The sequence below is a fragment of the Halyomorpha halys genome, unplaced genomic scaffold (genome assembly GCF_000696795.3).
Source record: "Halyomorpha halys isolate HHAL.00 unplaced genomic scaffold, Hhal_1.1 Scaffold542.1, whole genome shotgun sequence".
NCBI lineage: Eukaryota > Metazoa > Arthropoda > Insecta > Hemiptera > Pentatomidae > Halyomorpha > Halyomorpha halys.
This window is the reverse complement of record NW_027105041.1, coordinates 263,563-285,051: the sequence shown is the minus strand read 5'-3', so window position 1 is coordinate 285,051 and position 21,489 is coordinate 263,563. Positions and strand designations below refer to the sequence as shown.

At 29.1% G+C, this 21,489-nt stretch overlaps 1 protein-coding gene across 10 annotated transcripts in view; it reads right to left on the bottom strand.

The window, feature by feature from the left end:
• LOC106684090 (protein Aster-B) overlaps positions 1-21,489 on the bottom strand; it is a 251,168-nt gene that overhangs the window by 43,978 nt on the left and 185,701 nt on the right. For 2 of the 10 annotated variants that reach the window (XM_067048152.1, XM_067048156.1), the window contains exon 1: positions 1,375-1,607. The exons of the other annotated variants lie outside the window; for them this stretch is intronic. In XM_067048152.1, the coding sequence (XP_066904253.1) occupies positions 1,375-1,592 (218 nt within the window). In that variant the 5' untranslated portion in view covers positions 1,593-1,607. Of the gene's footprint in view, positions 1-1,374; positions 1,608-21,489 lie in introns of those variants that run through there. 10 annotated transcript variants of the gene reach the window in all.

Genomic DNA, 21,489 nt, shown 5'->3' with positions numbered 1-21,489 from the left:
CTAGTCTTTGATTTAAATAAATATATAATAATTTAAAATGACAAAACTAAAAAATAATACATATATTTAAAGATAATGTATTTACATATTTTGATACTTTGAGATTTTGTAAAAAAAAAAAAAAAAAAAAATGTTATTACAGCATTTCAAATATTTGTAAGATAAGATATGAGATTAGTTAACATTTTAGATTTTTTATTATTTTAATATAGATGTTAGTCGTATAGTACTTTTAAAAAAAATAAGTTAACTTAAACTCATATTTAACACTATTGTAGGTTCTGGCTTGAAAACATTTATTGAAAAAAAAAAAAGGTTTAGAAACTTAAATATTCATTTCAAAAAAAGTAGTTTAAAGCATTGCACTACATTTTTAATGAATATTCTATCATAGGTAAAATTGACAGTTAGAATATCAAAAGCCAGAAGTAGATTACATAAATCTTAACGACTCATAAAAAAAACAATATTTTGTGGGTTATAGTGATATTGAAGGAATTTAACTCATCCAACAAACCTAATAGAATTTAGAAAGGAATAAAAGCACAAAAAGTAAATATTAATTTATCACATAAATAGAGCAAAAATGATAAATTTATAAATTATATAAAATGATAATTTAAAATAGTATATCATCATATATATCATACTTTAATTTATAAAATAAGTATAGTGTTTGGATCTATGTATTTCAATTTACATCAATTAAGGTTCCACAGTTACAATTTTCTTTTATTATTTTGATAATAATTACTATCATTATTCAAATGTACTTTTTTATTTAATTTATTTTTTTTGTGTGTATTTAGTTTGTTTGTGATTACTTAAAATATATCAGAAATATATGGTACTTATATTCCTGCATAATTGACACTGAAAAGAAGTAACCTACCTTATTATTTTAAATTTTATTATTTTTTCAAAATAGTGAAGCAGTAAGTAAAAAATTTGCAGTTTATTTTTAAAATTGTCTATATTCATTTAAAAATCAATATAAGCACTACGAAACAAGAAGATAACAAAAAAATACTTATACGAACGGCTTTAGACGTTTTTAATATAAAAGAAAAACTTAGATACGGGTTTCACAAGAAAGTACCGAAAAGCGTGTCGAATTTATAAGGAGCTTGAATGAAAGTTTCTTTTGAGGGAAAAAAAAAGAACAAATTAGTTTTTGCGACTAATGCAACATTTCTAGCAATACAAAATATGTATTATGATGTTAAAATGAATTTATAAACACCTTATATAAATTTGTATTTAAAAAAGAAAATTCAAATTATATAGAACTATTGCTATTTAATTTAATAACTGATTTGAAACCATATAACTAATGGTATATAAATAAATAAAAAAAAAAAAAAAAATACATACATGACGTAAGGCAGAATTGTACCGGTACTAAGAAACAACCTCACGCTAAGACACAAGCGCACTGACTGAGGGATGGTCTCCCCTCCACTCTTGCCTAGGGTATTTTTATAATTCGCTGAAGGTGGATAGGCTGCGCAGAGGAATTGCAACCCGATGGAAAGCGAAACGACATTACCCATGAAATGGAGTCCAATGACATTTCTAAATTTGACAGTCATGACGAGCAAGGTTCTGACAGGTAACAAATCAGAAATTATACCCAGCGTATGCTGAAATTTATTTATAAAAAAATTATACAGATATTGAATCTTCTATAGCTGACTAACCACATCAGCCGTATTCCCTCGCCGGTAGCGGCTATTTAATTTTGTATTTAAATTGTAACATATAGATTCATTGTCCAAACTGTCTCGTGTCAAAAAAATGTCACACAACATTCACTTACCAACCTAGATACATACCCAAATTTTTAATAGATTAGTGGGCTCGTGTTGTAGTTATTGCTATTTTTACGTTTCTGTTATAAAAATTCACATTTTCTCGAGATGGGAATAACGGAATATAAATTTTCTGCCTAGAATGAATACAACAGTTTTATAAAACATAACGAAGCTATAATCTAATCGGGAAAGATCGGGCGGGGCCGGCTTTTTCAGTTAGAATCTGATATTTCTATTTTATTTTTTCAAATAAACAAAATTAAAGGAACTTTAAATTTCTCAAAAATTAGTATTCAGGATTTGTCACACTATTTCAATGAGGATCACGTATTATTTATCTGTTTCTAAAGATCACTTGATTCTACATTGATAGGCCAATTTTAATAAAAATTATTGAAATTAAAAATTGAGTCTTTTTAGAGAAAATGGTGTAAAATTGATCATGTGAAGTGACACTTAAGTTATTAAGTCCAAATAAGATAAGGGTTAATTGAATTTTAAAAATGATTTTTAAAAAACGGGCATCTTTCAATAAAATAGGCAAGTCTCAGTTAAATAAAATGATTTTCAAGAACTGTATATATCTATGTTAGTTATAACACGAACTCGGGAAACATATCTTTGTGATAGACATGATGAATTAATTGTATTGGAATGCTTTACTGCTGTGTACTACACGGACTCAATGTTGGGTCAACGGATGTTCGGATTCAAATACAACTTAGGTTTATTTTCATACATCTCTGGGGAAACAAGTTTTGACTATATTTAAGTCAAGGTTGAAAGCTTAAAAAAAATATTTTTTATTGTTAATTATAGATAGTTGGCCACAGATTAATAATTGGAGAATTTATTTTATTTATTAGCACAAATAAATAATTTTTGTTTATTTGTGTTATTTTTGTTGACCGCCCTCCACCCCCCGACCATCTTCTCCAATTATGTTTATTGTGTTAAAACAGGCTGCAGGATGTTTCGAAATATGTTTAAAAAAAAATTAAGAAAACTCCTGAAAAAGGCAAAAATAGAGAAATTGTAATCATTTCCGGGATTCTAAAATCTTGTGGGATCCCGTAAGTTCTAAACATGACATTGGCAACCACTTATTTATTTCACAAATTCCGGCCGGAAAAGAAAAATAACAGACAAGTACATATTTAATTAACATTCTTGTGGTTTGAATATAGATTTTCCTATGGTTTGAATTAATTATTCAATTTTTTTCATTTTATTATAATATCCTTATAAAATGAGATCTTAAAATTAATAATTAAACGGTATTATAGTATTAAATGATTTTATCAAGTTTGTTTCAATGATTTCGTGCCTTTTGCTACGGCGACCTCATTGACATGGAGTTTTTTAGCCAAGTAAATGGGTAAAAGTATTTCAAATTAAAATTGTATTATTTGAGTCTGTCTCCAAGGTTTGTTTAATAGTGAATTTAACTATAAACTTATCAAAGAACATTTATATATTTTTTTTAATCAGAACCTGAAAGTTGTACGTTATTTGAGAATCATTCTTATAACCTAAAGATCCGCTTAAGACTTGGACTTGGAATTTTTTCACAATAACAATAATTACCCTGACTGTATATATTATATTTAAGTACCTGAAAGTAAAAAAAAAAAAAAAAAAAAAATTTAAACATTTAAGATTCTATATAAAATCTTGAATGAATATATAGTTTTAACTGTTATGCAACCGAAGAACGGATGAGGAAAAGACAAACATATAATCAGAAGCTCCGAGGCTCTTTCAATTATCATGGAGATCCGTATCAGGTTTTAGTTTTTTTATTTAATTTATTTCTTATTTTATTGATAAAATTATAATCTCCTAAAACTCAGTGAAATCTTATCTATAGAATGATATTTTAAATAAACAAATTCAGATCATCGCCACGCGGTTACAAAGAAAAAAATATAGCTTTTGACTATCGGTTTATAATGAAGGAGTATTTATAAAATATTAACGACAAATTTTATCTTTATTGAAGCCAAAGTAATTTAAAGACCTCAATTCAGGCTTCTACAATGACAAAAAAAAAAAAAAAGAAACAAGAGGGCTTTAGGATATAGTAATGAGGAAATACTTTTTCTACACCGTATAAATACCGTTACGCATTTGATCGTAACAACTTTAAGGTGTGTTTTTTCTTTTTAACAAAATACTTTTAAAGAATAATATTAAATATAATAATATAATAGTATAATCTTTTAATTAAAAATAAAGAACGGGATTAAGAAAACCTATTTTCACTGCTGAGCTACCACATTCCCTGATATTATAGGATTGAGGCAAACTCTAATGAATTGATAAGGATTAAATTTTATCCCATATCAGTGGCACCCTATCCTAGAGGCGTCTCCCTGTCGGTTGAGTATTGATTATAATTTTAGTGATTTCTTCATTATTCAATCCCATAACTCTACACAATCAATTACAAATTTATAATAAAATAGATACTTTAAAACTTTATAGGTTGGTTAGAAGAGCTTTTCTGTCTAAAAATAATGTATTTAAAATATGTGGACAACATAAATTCCTAATTTTTTTTTAAACCTATAAGTTAAAAAATATTAATGTTTCAACAGAAACTTCAGAGAGATTTAAATAATAAGATAATAATGGGTAATATAAATTTCAATTTTTTAATTTTTTTACCACAAGTAAGGAAATACACAACTAAGGAATACAAATAATCATAATCATAATAATCGATATACACACAAATAAGGAAGTATTGTAGTCGAGTAAAATTTTCGATGTGCAGTTTTCAACGGATCAATCTATTTTAAAGCCTCCTGAACCCAAAGAAAATATTTTTAGCCATTCGTGCTACAATCAGATCTTGAATGAGTAGACTCAGTTTTTAATTTTTTTTTGTTTTGTAGGATTACGACCCCCTGTTCCTGCGTAAAAAATAATTACGATGACCGAAAAATGTTTTTTCTCCAGCCTGTAGAGTCAAAAATTCTCAAAAGGTTTTTATAAAACCTACTTAATGTTGCCTAGTTCATTTAAGGGGTTACTTTTCCAATTTAGAATAAATCCTCTTGAAAAAGGAGTAAAATTTTATGGCTATATGTTTTTAACATAAAATTCATGTAAGTATTGTTTGATGCACTGGGACAGGGTAAAAATCAAGGTGAGAGGTAATACAACCAAAAATAATTCGAGAATTCTTTCCTACCTTATCCACCCCAAAAAAATTTTTTATTTTTTAAATTTTATTATTTTAAACATCATATGTATACGTATTATATACAAAAGTAAACATATGTGCATATTTTTACACATACATACATATGTTATAAACATATACATGCTTTTAAAACGAGTCCTGCATATAAAGTTATTTGTGTTTAAAAAGTTTACTAATATCGAGTAAAAAGTGTTTGCAAAAAGTTACTTATATCGAGCAATATTGTAAAACGTGGGACCCAAAACGTGCCATTTTTTTTTGTATAACTCAGCATTCGTGCTCAGCGATTAAAAAAAAAAAATAAAAAAAAAAAAAGGGAGCCAAAAATACGAAAAAAAAAAAAACTTTCTCCTATTTGCCATATGCAAATATTCTGAAATGAATAATAAATGTATAATAACACAAAGGAACCAGAGTGCAACTGATCAAATTAAAACATCGTCACAGTGATAGGAGACAGTTTCAATATTGACCAACCTCCAATCGTACATTGTTGGAGTACACGTTCAGTTAGTAAATTTATTGCTATGTACTTGAATTGAATAATCTTTTTGTTTACACTAATTTGAACAATCTTTATAAACAGTACGGCGATCGTGGCAGATGACGTAACATGTCATTAAAGGTTGGTAGCAGATTAACCATACACCACAATAAACTGATTATTCTAATCCCCACGTTTTACTTTTAAAAAAAAATGAAAAAAAAAATTTTAATCGTTTTGAGATCTGCTTTTAAAAAATGGATTCACCTAGAGGTGCAGACAATATTTAATTTAATTAATACAGACAATATTTACCCCTATTATCTATGCAGGGTTATAGATTCAGTACTTTGAAAGGAAGCACTGTTTTCAGATAACGGTTGTACAAGGAGGTGATTTTTTCAATATCACTCTCAACCGCCTGATTTTTTCCCAATTAAGGGTACCCACTTTATGAGGCTGAATGGACCTCAAGAGGGCTTTATAACCCACAGAGTTGACTCACGGCTACATTGTAACAGAAAATAATTATTTTCGTTACTCTTTAGCCGTGAGTAAATTATCTGCCCAGCCGGATTCGAACTCTTGTTCTGGAGTTAGTAGCATTGTGCCTTACTCCCTATTTCAAGTATATACATTCCTAAAAGTGTATACAAATACTTTTCTGCCCTAGATGTAGCGCAGGATGTGGTATGTTTGATACAACTCATTATATTTATATATTACATATATAATTTTTACGATTTGTAATTGGATGAAAAAAATAGTATATTGTGATTTGTTTATATCGTCTAGTTTACTCAACTTTGATAAATTAATCACGACTTACTACTCCATTGTTTCCACTCTTCTAAAATATAATTCTATTAATATTAAACGTGCCAGATGCCATTTATGATTAATCGATATCATAAGGATTACTTCCATCATTTAGGTGCGCTTTTAAACAATGTTTAAATAAAGGATAAAGAGAAAAATAAAAATGGAAAGATATGAAGTCTTGTAAGTTCACAAGGCAGGTCAATAGAACGACGTAACTCTTACCGAGTCGCGACCTCATGACGAATTTCTTATCAAGAAACTTATTGTGGTGTTGCTTAGTCTGAATAAGCAGAGCAGAGAAATGGAATGTTTATTCTTCAAGGAAAATTCAATGCCATCAAAATATTACGTGAAACTGTCAAGCGCGTGATACAGCAATGACATTTTAACCATAAAATTCTGGAACGCATTAAGATATGAGAATTGCACTATAAAATAAATTAATGCATTATTTAATTTGAGTGACCTTTCTCATACTGTAGTAAGTAATTTTAATGGTTCTAACGAGTCTTGACATGAAAAACCACCAAGCTCTAGAGCAGTTGTTTTCAACCTCTTTTACGTGAAAAATGTCTCTTCCAGGTGTTTCGAATGGTTAAATCATTGACAAAGAATGTAAATGTTCAATTAATCCAAATATTTTGATAAAACCAATTTTGGGATATAGTACAATACTTGTCCCACACAGCTTACATATGAAATACTTTTTACACAATTACTAAACCTATCACTAGAGTTGAAATTTTCATTCACTTAGAAGTCATAGTCCACACTTCGTACAGCAAAGGCTTAAGCTCTATTCTTGTGATAGCAATACATGTTTACGTATGGCCAACAACAATTAACGATTTTGAATATTCTTAATTTCTATTAGTCAAAGGGCCCCTATCATAACAACAGAAACGATAGTGCGATAGTACTGCCAAGACCATAGACGGCGAGTGTAGCACACTTTTTACCCTGACAGTACCGCGACAGTTATTTATTAACTATCACTAAAAACAAGTTATTTTCTATTTGCATTTATTTCTGTGGAATATATTGATTTAGAATATTAATTTATGTTTGAGAGAGACAAATATTTCTATATTTTCACAATTATTCAAAATCACTCAGCCTTTCTGAATTCAATGGTGCTTGGAAAGAATAATCAGTTAAATTGAATCACCATCAATATGTTAACAGCGCTGACATTTCACTATTCTTTTTAGTACTGCCAGAAGTGTTCCGCCACCATAAAAAAGTAGGAAACCACTTTAGTCCACTCTAGTGGACTAAAAAGGAAATTTTAATTCACAAAAGTTTTCATCAAACCATGGTAAATAAGTCCACTACTTTAATAGAAAGTAAGTACTGATAGAAAAATTTTCTTCAAAACCTTGCGATGTTGCTGGAAGACTGTACAGTAATTGGTTCGTTTAGCTGAACACAGCGCTTTAACCAATAGCCCGCCACATATTATTTTTAATTATATAACGTATAATTAAATAAATAAACTATACCATAAAATCTGAACAAGAAACTAAAAAAGAAAGACTTGTCATACAACAAATAAATAAAACTTAAAAATAAGATTAAAATATCAAAGATCTAGCTCGAACCAGATATCACTGCTTCCATTACAAACTCCCTAACCACTCAAACCCCCTAGTTTCTAACCTTGCATTCTCTTCCATTCCTAACAATCCTCCGAGACGCCTGAAAAGAAGATGGTCACGAGACCAGCTAATGTAAAATGTCATTAGAGTGCTACCAATGGGTACTCTACACGCCTGTAACACTCCATTTTAACTAAAGATCAAATTTACTCAATGTGTTACATAATATACAGTTGTAAATTTCAATAAAGATATTAATATATATATATATATATATATAAATACAAGAACATCAGAATCAACCCCCTTGCTGAAATGGGAAATTCCTCTAACTGAAACTCCGAGGAAAGAGATAAAAAGTTCTCAAGTAAAAAGGATGTCATCTTTGAAAATAGTTTTGGGACAGTTTCAGGCCATGACTAGGCCTAAGGGATATTTGTCACAGCTTCTTACGACAAAGAGAAGGTTCGTTATTTTCGGAAGATCGCATTAACCTAATTCGCTAGCTTCTATTTTCAAACTTCAGATAGGAAGAAGACGAGGTGGAAATAGACGGGCGACAAGTATTTAGGTTAACAAGCAATAGTTAACTGTGGATTTTCAACATCCTGCTCGGGTAAATTATAGAAACAGCTTAAACACAATGTATTTAAGTATAACTTAATTCAATTAAATGGTATCAAACGTATAAAATACTTAGTTTATGAGACAATTTTTCAGTTTAGTTTTTTTTTCTGTTTATAAATCCAGTTCTCTAATACTTAATAGCATTACTTAATTCTTTTTTGACAAAATTTTAAATAATGCTAGAAATTCTCATTGAGTACAAGTTTGTGTCTCTTCTTCAATGCAAATTGAAAAAATATGGGATGTGAGAAAATTAGATGTGAAGGTAGGAAAGAGAGTTTTTGCAATGGCCTTCAGTATTCTTCGAGAAATTTGCAGTGCTATTTTCTTTGAAGAATTTTTTAGGAAACTAAGTGGAATAGTTTCCAAAAAAAGTCTTTTGGGTTTGTGTGTACCTTTAACTACAAAAGGTCACGCCCAACCCTTATAAAACAGAAATAATTGGTTAAAAATAAAATAACAAGAAGTCTAAGAAATACTTTATAAAGTATTTCTTAGAAGTATTTACTAACTATTTTTTATAAATATAATAATGAAATAAATATTCAATAGAATAAGAAATATTAAAAATAATAGTAAAGTTTAAGTATAATTCCTCTAAGGGTCTGTTGCATTACAAAGTCAACCATGTATCGAAAACGAGCCATTATTTTAATTGTCTTTTAATTTGACAATCAATGTAAGAGAAAATGAAATTTGGAATCCTATTTTTTTAATAACATTAAATTCTAGCGAACCTGATCTAGAATGCATACAGTAGCAAACGATACATAAGTATAGGTAATTTTATAAATATAGAACATAAACATAGCTGAATGTTGTAATAATGAGAATACTACATTTAAGTTGTTTGTATAACTTTTATTATATTATATTTTCAATAAATGAATGAACGAAATCTGTTATTAATATTAATATTGAATATGTTATTAAAATTAATATTGCAATATTGAATCTGATATTAATATTGTAATATTAAATTTATTATTAATAATAATATTATAATATTAAAACTGTCATTAATACTTTACTTAGTTAATTAAGACATAACATAGTTCACAGTATAAATAGAGTTGAATTTTTTATATTAAAACACTTTTATAATGCCATGTTTAGTATTAAATCACAGTGCAATTGCAGTTGATCAAATAATATTATAATAACTATTATTTAATTTAATATTTCTGAACATCTCTATATTTCATTTCACGCCCTATAATTGAAAACCACTGAATGATTTAGACCAAACTGGACCTATTTGACTTTTCAGTAAAAATTAAATAAAATATTCAATACATAAAGCGAAAAATTACTTTTGCAGTGAGTTGTTATTATTGGATTTATTTTACAATAATTTTCAAAAATATTAAAAATAAATTTTATACTAAAGTGTGTAAATATAATTACTTATATATAAGTCAAACGCGGAATCAAAGCGATTTGTTTCTGATTTGATACTAAAATTAACAATTAAACATTATTGAAACTTTTGTCAAAATGCGGAAAATACCATACAGTCAATAAATACATTGGATTAACTATACACTTTTTAGACTTTTAATAAAGAAAATCAATTTATAACACAAATAGTACATTCATAAATATTTAATTTTATTCAGAGAAATGTTTTATAGACTAATGCGGTTACTTAATCAGGTTGTGTATAATAATATTAGTGTAAAATACATTATTTTACACATTTAAAAATTGTGTATTATATCCTATTATTGTATATCTTTTTTTTATGATTATACCATGTATGTGTAATGTATATATGTCCGATTACAGATTGATCGTGCGTTGAGCATTGATTATACATTGAGTGTGCGATGGCAACCTAATGTATTTTGGCAGCATAGATGAATAAATAAAGTATTTCTTATAGACACATAAATGACATATAAAAAACCTACTCTAGCACACGTTTAAATCCTACCTCTGTAACAGACATTAACGTAAGTCAAACAAAAATGTCTGAAATATTTACGATTGTTTATTCTGACCATTAAAAGTTCAAAAATAGATAAAATGAACAATATTTGCTTTATGAACAAACAAGGTCGTTGAGATAACGTATCTTTTTAGCTTCCTGCAGGATAGGAAGTATACCACTGTGAAAGTTATTTCTCCAACAAATGTAGCGCCGAGGTTTTTAATTAATATTCACCTTTAACGTCTTATTGTCCAGTTTAATACAACGTTTTTGTTTTATATATATTGTTAAAAAGTTGAAGTTTAGAAATATTCGATAATAAAACAAAAGTATTCAAAAGATAAATAAAAAATATTTATTAATCATAAGCATAAAAATATGTACATTATTTTTAAAAATCTGGTCCGGCATGCGCATCATCAACCTTCACGTCCTAAACTACATCCATCCCAAAGTTTTGAGTGTATTTGTATTCGTGTTGATGTTAACGTTATCGGTCGTCATCCGGACTATTAGATGGGGATGTAAACAAAGACACCCGGAAAAAAATCCTTTTTTTTATTTTTCTGTTGTTATGAAAATTCGTATTAAAGGATTATAAACTCTGTACTAGTCGAGAATACAATAGTTTAACAGAAGATAACAATGGAATAAAAACGGAAGAAATCGGGCGCTTTCGGCTATTTCCGATTTTGCAGTCAGTTATAGTAGTACAAGAGCCCAAGAGGAGAAAAAAGGCAGTTATCTTACCCCAATTTTTGATTACTTTAATGAAAACTATGTATAATTAATAGTCAAAATTGATGAGTCTGCCAAATATAGGCAGGGGGAATAAAAAATGGCGGCTGTTTGAAAGCGATAAAAAAATTTAATTTTTCATTCGGAGCTCTATATCTTAAAAAGTGGGAACAACACTAGAAAACTTAAGAGAACGTCATTTAAAGATGAGCAAATTTGCTAAAATATGAGCCGTAAAAGAGTTATTTACGTTAAATAGTTCTCGAGATATAGCTTTTTAAAAAGCAACATTTCATAAAAATGTTGTGTGGGAGGTAATGACAAATTTTTTAAAAAGGTAGTTTTTAAGATATAGAGCTCCGAATGAAAAAATAGTGTTTTTTAAGGTTTTGAAACAGCCGCCATTATTTATTCCCCCTACGTATACTTGGCAGACTCATCAATTTTGACTTTTAATTATACATAGTTTTCATTAAAGTAATCGAAAATTGGGGTGAGATAACTGCCCTTTTTTCTTCCCGGCTCTTGTACTATAAGCGGTTGTATGAAAACAGTTTTCTCTTTTAGTTAATTATCAAATTTTTTCATAGTTCATATTTATACTACTCTATAACAATGAGAGATAGTTGATTAATTCATAAAAACAAAATTAAAAAATACTTAAAAGGATTTTATTTTTCAAATACCACATTCAAGCCATGCCATACTACTACAATGAGGATAACGCTTAGCTGATATTAAAGAACACTTAATTTTACATTGTTATAGCGAGTTTAATAAAAATCGATTCGATAAAGCGTCTCTTTAGGCCAGTGGATTTGATCGATAAAGTTGCTGTTACATCCCAGGCAAATGTTCCCAATTTTATATAATTTCTGTTTTGTACGACTTTCAATTTTTGAGCTAGTCTGTTCACACATAACAGAACTTAGAACTTAGGGAACCTCAAAACTTATATTTCCGTCAAAAAATCGAATTCGAAAGTTCTTGCCATACATACTTCCTCGTACAATATATTTCATGTTTAGGCAAGTGAAATGTTATTTGGACTCGGGGAGCCTTAAAACTTGCATTTCCATCGAAAACTATAAATTTATGATGATCGCAATACTTACTATATATTCCATATATAGGTAAATGAAAGTAAAAACATAAATAGCCACGAGGACATTAAATGTAAATAAAACTAGTTTAATGGTAATAATAAATTTTTGTTTTATGTTAAAGGAATAAAACTTAAATTTACAATTATAACATTATCCAGAGCTTAAAAGCCCAGGTCCTCATAACTTCAATGATCGATAAATTAATGTGGACTAAGAGGTATAACTGCTTTAAGATATATTGAGCGGTTTATCACTAATGCCCATAGAAAATAGATGTGTTTACCGAAGTAGACTTTGAAGAAGAAACTCATGATTTTGGTAAGATTATTTCTGTCGATAACCAATTTTTTTCATAAGTTCTCTAATCCGAATTAAGAGTTATTTAATTTAAAAATCAAAATTACGAAAAAAACTCTCTATATCATTGCATTTTCTCAAAATAATGAAATAGAAAGTTATAAATTAGAAAATTATGCAAAACAAAATTAGCACAATGTGTCTTTTTAACACAGATAAACAAAATATTGAAGCCGCTGAAAACCATAACACCTGAAATAATCATTAAATCATTGTTTTCAAGACTCACATTCAATACCACATTCTCCACCATTCTATTTTTGATGATAATGATATTCATTGATAATTTAAGATAATTTTTAATTATTAGGGTTCTATCACACCCCCTTTCTCATCTGTTATCTAAAGAAAGCTTGTTTTATCCTATAATAATCGTTTCGATGAAATTTCAGATTTTTTGCGAGCCTTCAGAATCTTAAGGGCGGGGACAAAATCTATGATAGTAGAGACAGAGTAGAAGTGGGTAATAGAAGTGAATACTACAAAACATATCTATGGCTTATTTCACTGTGGTGGTAAGTAAATTTCCACTAACTTTACAAACAATACAATTAAAGGTTCTATCATTTAGATAAATTACAGCTTTTTAATTATTTTTTCTAAAAGAGAGAACCTTTAATTATATTTTATATATGGGGCAGCGGTAGCAGCGTGGCAACCCAAATGTTGTCAGATCGAGTTCCGGTCTCATCCGGACTTTTTTCAAGTATAAAATAATACAAAATTCATTCACAACCACTGTGAGGCCCGCTAGCCAATGGGTGGCACTCACAAAAAATAGGCGCGGGAGTGGCGAACCCAACCTACGAAAAAACCACGTCAAAAAACGCGCGATATTATTTCCTAAAGTATAATTTCCTAAACTTAGACCTCCATGGACTGACGCCCATATAATAATAAAAGGGAGAAACTTTAATTATATTTTTCGTAAAGCTAATGGAAATGGACTTGGCACCTCAGTGAAGTAAGCCATCGATGGCAAATTTGGTGGTCTTTAGATGGCTTCTCACCTTGATATTACAAATACATTAGCAATAACACATTTTCAAATTTCTTAAAAAAAAAAAAAAAAAAAAAAAAAAAAAAAAAAAAAAACATTTTTTCCTCAAGTAGTTCTTTTCAAATCTAGACTATACTTTCTTATTCCAAAGCTTCACGATAAAAATAGTATTTTTTATCATTCTTCTTTCCAGCTTATATATAGTCCGGGACCACGTGAAAAAAAAAAAAAATCTGATGTAAACTTTAATAACAATAAGGTCTGCCGGTCAGATCAGGCTATCCGCAAAAATGGTGGCTATTCCGAATATACAAAACTCTATAAATTGTTTATTTTTAAAATGTGATGAAATTAAATGAGCTCTGGGAAAGCGTATTCATATCATTTGAATAGACGTGAGCAATATGAAATCCCGGCAACAGCCTGGATATCGTCTTGGAAGTTCGCCAGGACTAGAAATGATCTAATAGTTAAACAGATACAATTAAGATAATGAATGACATCATAACCAACACGTTTTCTGTTTATGCGGTCGATGACATTGCAACGGAAGATAACATGATTATTTTTTTCAAATACCTACTATTTTTGTACTTTCTTACCTAAAAAATTAGATTACACTCATCACCATACAAAAGAGATTCAGTTGTGCTAGTATTTTCAAGATAAAAGCAATTTATTCAACTTATTATGTAATACCTAACGAATTCATGATCTTGAATTCATTTCACAACAAAACCCAAGGATCTATCCACATCTAATATTGATGTACAAAAACGCTGTGCTATGAGTCTACGTTAGGAAAAGGAATTTCTTTGAAACAATTGTGCATTTTTTATTTTTATTTTATCATAAAAGTAAATCCATATACAGAACTTATAGCATGAGAGACATAAATGAAATTTGTTAATTACATTTCTGATTATTAGGGCGCTGTGAAGGCTACTACGATTTATAAACAAGAACAGTACAATATTAATTAATCTTTAGTGATAATAAACTAATAATTCAACTAACTAAACACTAAAATGAAAGTAAAGTGAAAAATTAATAATAATAAAAATAATTGAAAGAACTTATGAAGTGAATAATAATACAAATTTGCAATTAGTGAATTAAGAATAATATGTTAATGAATTCAAAATAAGTATGGAGTGAACTTGATTAAAAATACAACATAAAATATAAAAAAGAATAAAATATATAATAAACAAAAAATCATACTATATGTGATCTAAAATAAAAAAGGAAGGAGCATAAAACTAAAGAGCAGCTAAAGGATACATTAAAACAAAATAATACAAGAATATAATAAAATTAAGGATCTAAGCATATCTAAATAAATTATACATACAACTAAACAAACATATATATAGTTAATTTTAATTGAAATATAATGAATCATTAAATGAAATTAAGAAAAACTACTGACATACATTGTCATTTGGTGAAGCAAAATCAGTTATTGAGAATCATAGAAGAAAGTACCCAGTCAAATATTTCTTTTTTAGTTTTATTTGTGATCGATTTATTATTATATTTATTAGTTTTTCAGGTAAATGATTAAACAGATATGGTACCATATAGTTTAAAGAACATTTACCAAATCTTTTGTTATAGAGTAGTTCAATAAATTTAGTTGTTTTTTTTAAACACTTTTGAAATATATATTTTCTTTTCTAAATAAATTAATCTTCATATATTTTGGGGTAATAAATAAAATAATTTAGAAGTTTAGCAGCAATTATTTTGAAATTGTCAGCTTTATTATCTTTCTGAATGTTGGATGCTCCAAATACAAATTCACAAAAATATTTTTCGGTTCCTTTCGGAAGAGATTTTCGTGTGAGTCGACAAAGGTCATTGAGATACACCTAACAATTTAAATAAAATCTAAGAATCATATTTTTCTTAAGATGATAATGACAAATTAATTATACCTAATAGACGTTCATATCTATCAAAATGACATAAGACGTTTGAGTTCGGGACTATTCCAATTCAAAACCAAACAAATACTTATTCAATAAATTTGTAAAGAGAAGATTTTCAACGTTTTTTTCCTAACCATATGCAAATAATATGAAACGAATGAATTCGTAAATCACCGATATTTTAGAGCTCTATTTTCTAAAAAGAATTGTTTTGCGCGGGTTTCTACTTTTAACCGCGTCTAAATTGATTGTTTCCCGGCAGTCAGCTTTCAGGAATCCCTCCAGAAATCTCTCTATTCCCATTGAGAAAGAAGGAGAAATTACGGAAGGAACAGCTAGAGAGTTATACCAGAAAATATTTATTTAGTTGGCAAATCAAGCAAGTAGCCAGAATTTTCACTCAGAATCAAAACAACAGAAACAAAACAAGAAAAATAAAACAAAGAACGTTTTCTCTCTAAGCATTTAATTTCATTAAAATTGGCCTTGTGATAAATTAGTGAGTAACTGTTTTATATACAATAATATAGCAATTAAAGCAATAATATAGTCCTTAAAAGAACTAAGCTTCTTTATTAAACACTATTTTATAACATTATTTACGTTACACGGTTGCTACTCCAACTAAAGAAAAACAGTATTAGCAAAAACAAAAAGTACGATAGTATTAGAGGTTATATTATACACAAATAAAATAAACAAAAAAAAAGGTATGTATTATGCCGAAATTTTAAATAATATAAAATTAAATTGATAATGATAATAAAGAATTCAGAAATATTAACTAATAATTAATAGCAGGAAATTAAAACAAATATCTAAAATGATCCAAGTGATAGAATAAAAAAATAAGATTAATTATAATGATAAATCCTTAAAAGAAAAAACTATAAATGATACAATTTAATAACTGATCAGATAGGTGGAGTCAATGAAAAGCTTCTAGCATAGCAATAAAACAAATGGTTTATTGTAAAAATAATGTAATTAAACTTTATGATTTTTTTTTCTAATATCCAATATATCCGATTGAGTATATACTAAATACAAATATATTGATATTGATTTGTTTAATAATAAATGTCAGTCGAGTACGTAGGTCAAAAGAACTTCCTCATTTTTTTCATTGCCTTCTTTTTCAAATATCGTATTATTTTCTTCAGTGAAAATGACAATAGTAATTCTGGGAATTTATGCTAGATAGATAATTATTTTTTCCCATAGCCCCTTATCGTCTTTTGCGTAATTACATTTTCCTAAAAAAGCTCCTTTTAATGCATACTTAGCAGTTTAAAGAGGTCTTAATATTTTTATTTTATGGCATCTATTAATTTTGGGATTTGCTAATCAATAGCTAGGTGATAGGGCTCACCTTCTTTTGGTAGCGAGCTTACACTAAAAGTATAATTTAATTATCACTCTTATATCAATATTTACCTTCTTTGAGGTAATCCTGAAAGTGTGACGAAAGTAGGGATTCATGAGGTTTTCACACATTTAAAAATTTATCGTGTCCTTTAGATATAAAATGCTTTATTTTTCGCAATTGTAAGTCCTCATGGAGCCGGAAAGTTTCATAACTTTTCCTCCCCTTTTTGTGATAATTCGAAATATATCATTTTTAAAATATTGCAAATGATCCTCTGTAGATTTCGCAATATGGGAGAACAGTGGTGCGCTATATTATAAAGTTGGACGTAAGGTGGATTTATAGATTAACAACTTTCAAATGATGTAGTTTATAATTTTTTTTAGTTACACGGATTTTAATGTCTTTTTTAATGACACCGAAAATCTCAAATGCTTATCAAAGGTTACACACAGGCAGGTCACATTCCTGAATAATCATAGTATATGTGGGTGTCACCCTTGATATGCATCTGCAATAAGATTAATTTAAAAAATCTTCCCTTTGTTTAATCTACTTATATACATCTCAACATCAATGTTAGTTTGAGAACATCTACGGGACGAACTATTGTTGAAAGATTGAGATATTTTATCTGTACTACACTTATCCCCAATTTTCCTCCGAGTTTGGTTCAAATCAGACAATCCATTTTCAAAGTACAGGTGTACGGAAGAAATTAAGTTCACGCATGTAAAAGTAATAGGCGTGATCTGATAAAATCTGTAAGGGACCAATCAGCACAAACTATGAAATTGCTTCAAAATCGGATGACCCAATCGATCGTATAAATCCACACACAAATTAGACGCAACGGAATTAAATTTATTCCTTAATGTCTTAAATATAGAATGCGAGAAAAAATATCCTACATGAATAAAAAGCTTCCCTTGATAGAGAGGGAGAAAAATCGAATAAAGTAAAATTATCCGAAGATGTAATAGGAACCCCGAATAATATTATTGTAAATAAAACAATTTGTATTTTACAAAGCAATTACGAAATCGACGTTTTAAATTGTAGAGAAAACATTCTTGCTCGAAGCTGTTTTAGACATTTTTAATTACTAGTCATACCTGGTTGTTAAATCGAATACAAAGAAGCAACAGTATGAATGAATGAATTTAACTATTCTTGGACGAACTAAGAAATATTATATAAACTGAATTGTTTAAAATAATTTCATGTTAACTTATTAATATTTATCTTACAAGCATCCCTTTGTTATGCCTCTTCAGGAATATCCGACAACTAGCAAATCAATTATTGAGTTGTAAAACGGTACTGACGACACTGTCTAACTATACCTTAGGCATTACCTTCCTTATAACCATTTAGGGAGCAAAGTTGTTTTAAGACAGTAAAATATGTAGTTCAATATAATAGTTGTTCAATGTAATAAATAGTTATTTTTATTTTATTATTATTTTAATGTCATAAATATTCCAAAAGACGGAAATTATTTGCGAAACGAGGAAGAGGGTGATTATAAAAAGATGAAAACGTGAGATGGGAGATTCGGAAAGGTGGTCATATCTGGGGAGGGTGGGTATCACTGATTCCCCAAAAGAAGGACCCACTGTTTTTATGTGCTAATACATGAAGCGATCTCTCGACTAAATACAGTTATAATGTAAGAGAAAATATTTCAATATGAATGGATGAATTATAATCTAGTAATTACGAATCAGGTAAAACCACGAAAATCAAAAATATTTAAATAAAAACGATAATTGTTACTGTAATTACAATGTTGTTTATTCTACACCTGCAGATAACTTTCTTCTTATCATAAACAATGTCCTTGTAAGGTTGAAGAGGACATTCACTTCACTCTATACTGACGATTAATCCCTACTCTCATTCACATTAATTTTGTTTTTTAATTATTTTATTTACTTATCGATATTTATTTTGGATGAAGAAATTGTTCATATCTCTTACATGATCAATATATCAACAGATAACTGTTGATTAACTCCCCACTAAAATGTCATTAGTGGTATTTCAAAACGTCGTTTATCAATTTTACCGAAACTTACTGATTACTAACACTCATGAGTGTCTCTGTGACTGAATTGATTCGTATAAAACTACTCATGTGATATTGAGAATTGAATTTTAAAATCTTGCCCACGCATCACAAAACTTTTTCTTACCGCCTTCAGACGAAACTGATTCTTGTACATTATGCAGGATGATAATCCTCATACTACATATATAATTTAGATACGAGAAAGTGAAGTCTTACAATTGTAATAATTACTAAGAAAAAAGAATAATTATGAAATTATTTCATATTTGATGTTCATTTATTGTTTATTACTATCAACAAAGAGAGATTAATTTTTTCCAAAAAAAACAAATTTAAAAGTACTTAAAATTTTTAATCGCATTTTTTTTCCTGTTGCTAGGATATTACGTATTTAAAAGTTTTTCGTGTAATCCCCTATTGTTTCTATTTGAAATTCACGATACAATTGGCTGTTTCTTACAAACATAGCATCCACTGCAATTCTTACTTTATTTTGAAAAGATTGTAATTTTTGCCTTTTCGTAAAGGATGCCGCTCCCTATATTTCACAGCCATTCATCAGCAGTGGCCTGAGAATTGTTTTAAAAATAAAAATAGGTGTTTGCTATTTTAATTTAGATTTTCTATTTAGGATAGGATATAGCATTGCTAACCTTGCGTAGGTTTGAGTTAGCTTGATCTTTATATGGTGGTTAGATAAGGCGGCGATCGAAGTGAATTCCCAGGTATCTGACCGTTTCACTGCCAGGATTCCATTTTACATTTTTACTTTTGGGGATCCACCAAATCACATTTACCCTTCAGCGTAAACCCATGACCTCTTAGCCTACAGTATCCATTAATAATACCCTACTTATTCCTGTCGAACAGATCCGTTACTTAGGACTACATCTCGACAAACGACTGACATGGAATCTTCATACAAGACTAAAAAGACAAGAAACTGCTCGTAGATTTCGACTATTGCAAAATTTACTAGAGAAACGGTCTAAATTGCCAATCCATTATAAAAGACTGATCTACATGACTATTATAAGGCCTATCTGGACATACGGAGTTGAGCTTAGGGGCTACACTAAACCATCAAATTCCTCCAGAATCCAATCTTTACAGTCCAAAATCCTTCGTAAAATCCTTAATATTCCTTATTTTGTCACAAATCAAGTCATCCATCAGGACCTCAATGTTCCATATGTTGCCGATTTGGCCAGAACCAGATACCGTTCCTTCCATAATAAAATTCTCAACCACCCAAATCCACTTGTTTCTAACCTGGCTTCTTCTTCATGACCTAATAATCCTCCTAGGCGTCTGAAAAGAAGATGGCCTCGAGATCTTCTCCTCTAGAAATGTTATTGGAGTTCTATCAGTGGGTAGATTCTCCACATGTTTGTATCATGTCACTATGTCACCTACAGCAAATTTACTTGTTGTATATGTGTCTATACAGTTGTAAATAACAATAATAAATTATTAAAAAAAAAAAAACTTTTGGGGATCCGTTCTGGTGGGTTCAATTATCTTTCTGGTAAGAGCCAGTACCCTTACTGCATCCACTGATCCATACCGTCGTGACATACACATGATATGTGATGATGTGATATGATATGACTAATTATATGACAACTTAAATTTTACAATGATAGTATAAATAACTAAGACGCTTCTGTCCTCACTAACTGATTTAATTGCCGACGCAAGACGGCATGGAGCCAAGGGACATTCCCGGCGGACCGGAGTGTGTGCCAGGACTCACCCTCTCATTCACACCTCACCTATTTTTGTGCAACTACTGCCAAATTTTTCTCAACATACATGTATTAAAGGATAAACAATAAATACTTGGCACCGTTCGAAAAATAGTTTGGGAACTGAAGTCGAGGCAACATACCATAATTAGGTAATATTTTTTATCTATATCTGGCCGTTGGCCTAAAATTTCTGAACATAGAACCGTGCAAAAAGTCATGACAGGAAAAATATGTTTGTATTCTTAGTTTACATATTAAGATTTCGAAATGTTTAAAAATATAGATTACGTATGTTCTTTAAACATGCGTTAGTTTTTAAAAATACATTTGATTTATCTTACAAAACATAATCATAATAAACATAATAAAACAAAACGACCAATAAGGAGGATGAACCAAAAAATCACAATTAACTTTGATACTTGTTGAATTTTCGTCTGTAATCCAGGAATATCAAGGGTTATTAACACATACTTCAAATTCAATAATACTATTCTGTTCGCTTTAAGATCAAACAAATTACGATCGATTAATAGGTATATAATGCGTTGGAGAAGTTTGTCGGGGGGGAGGGGGTGCGGTCAGCAAAGAACAACATAAATAAACAAAACCATATTTATTTATTTTATGCCGACGTTTCGACCTGAGTTTCAGGTCTTAATATACAATTG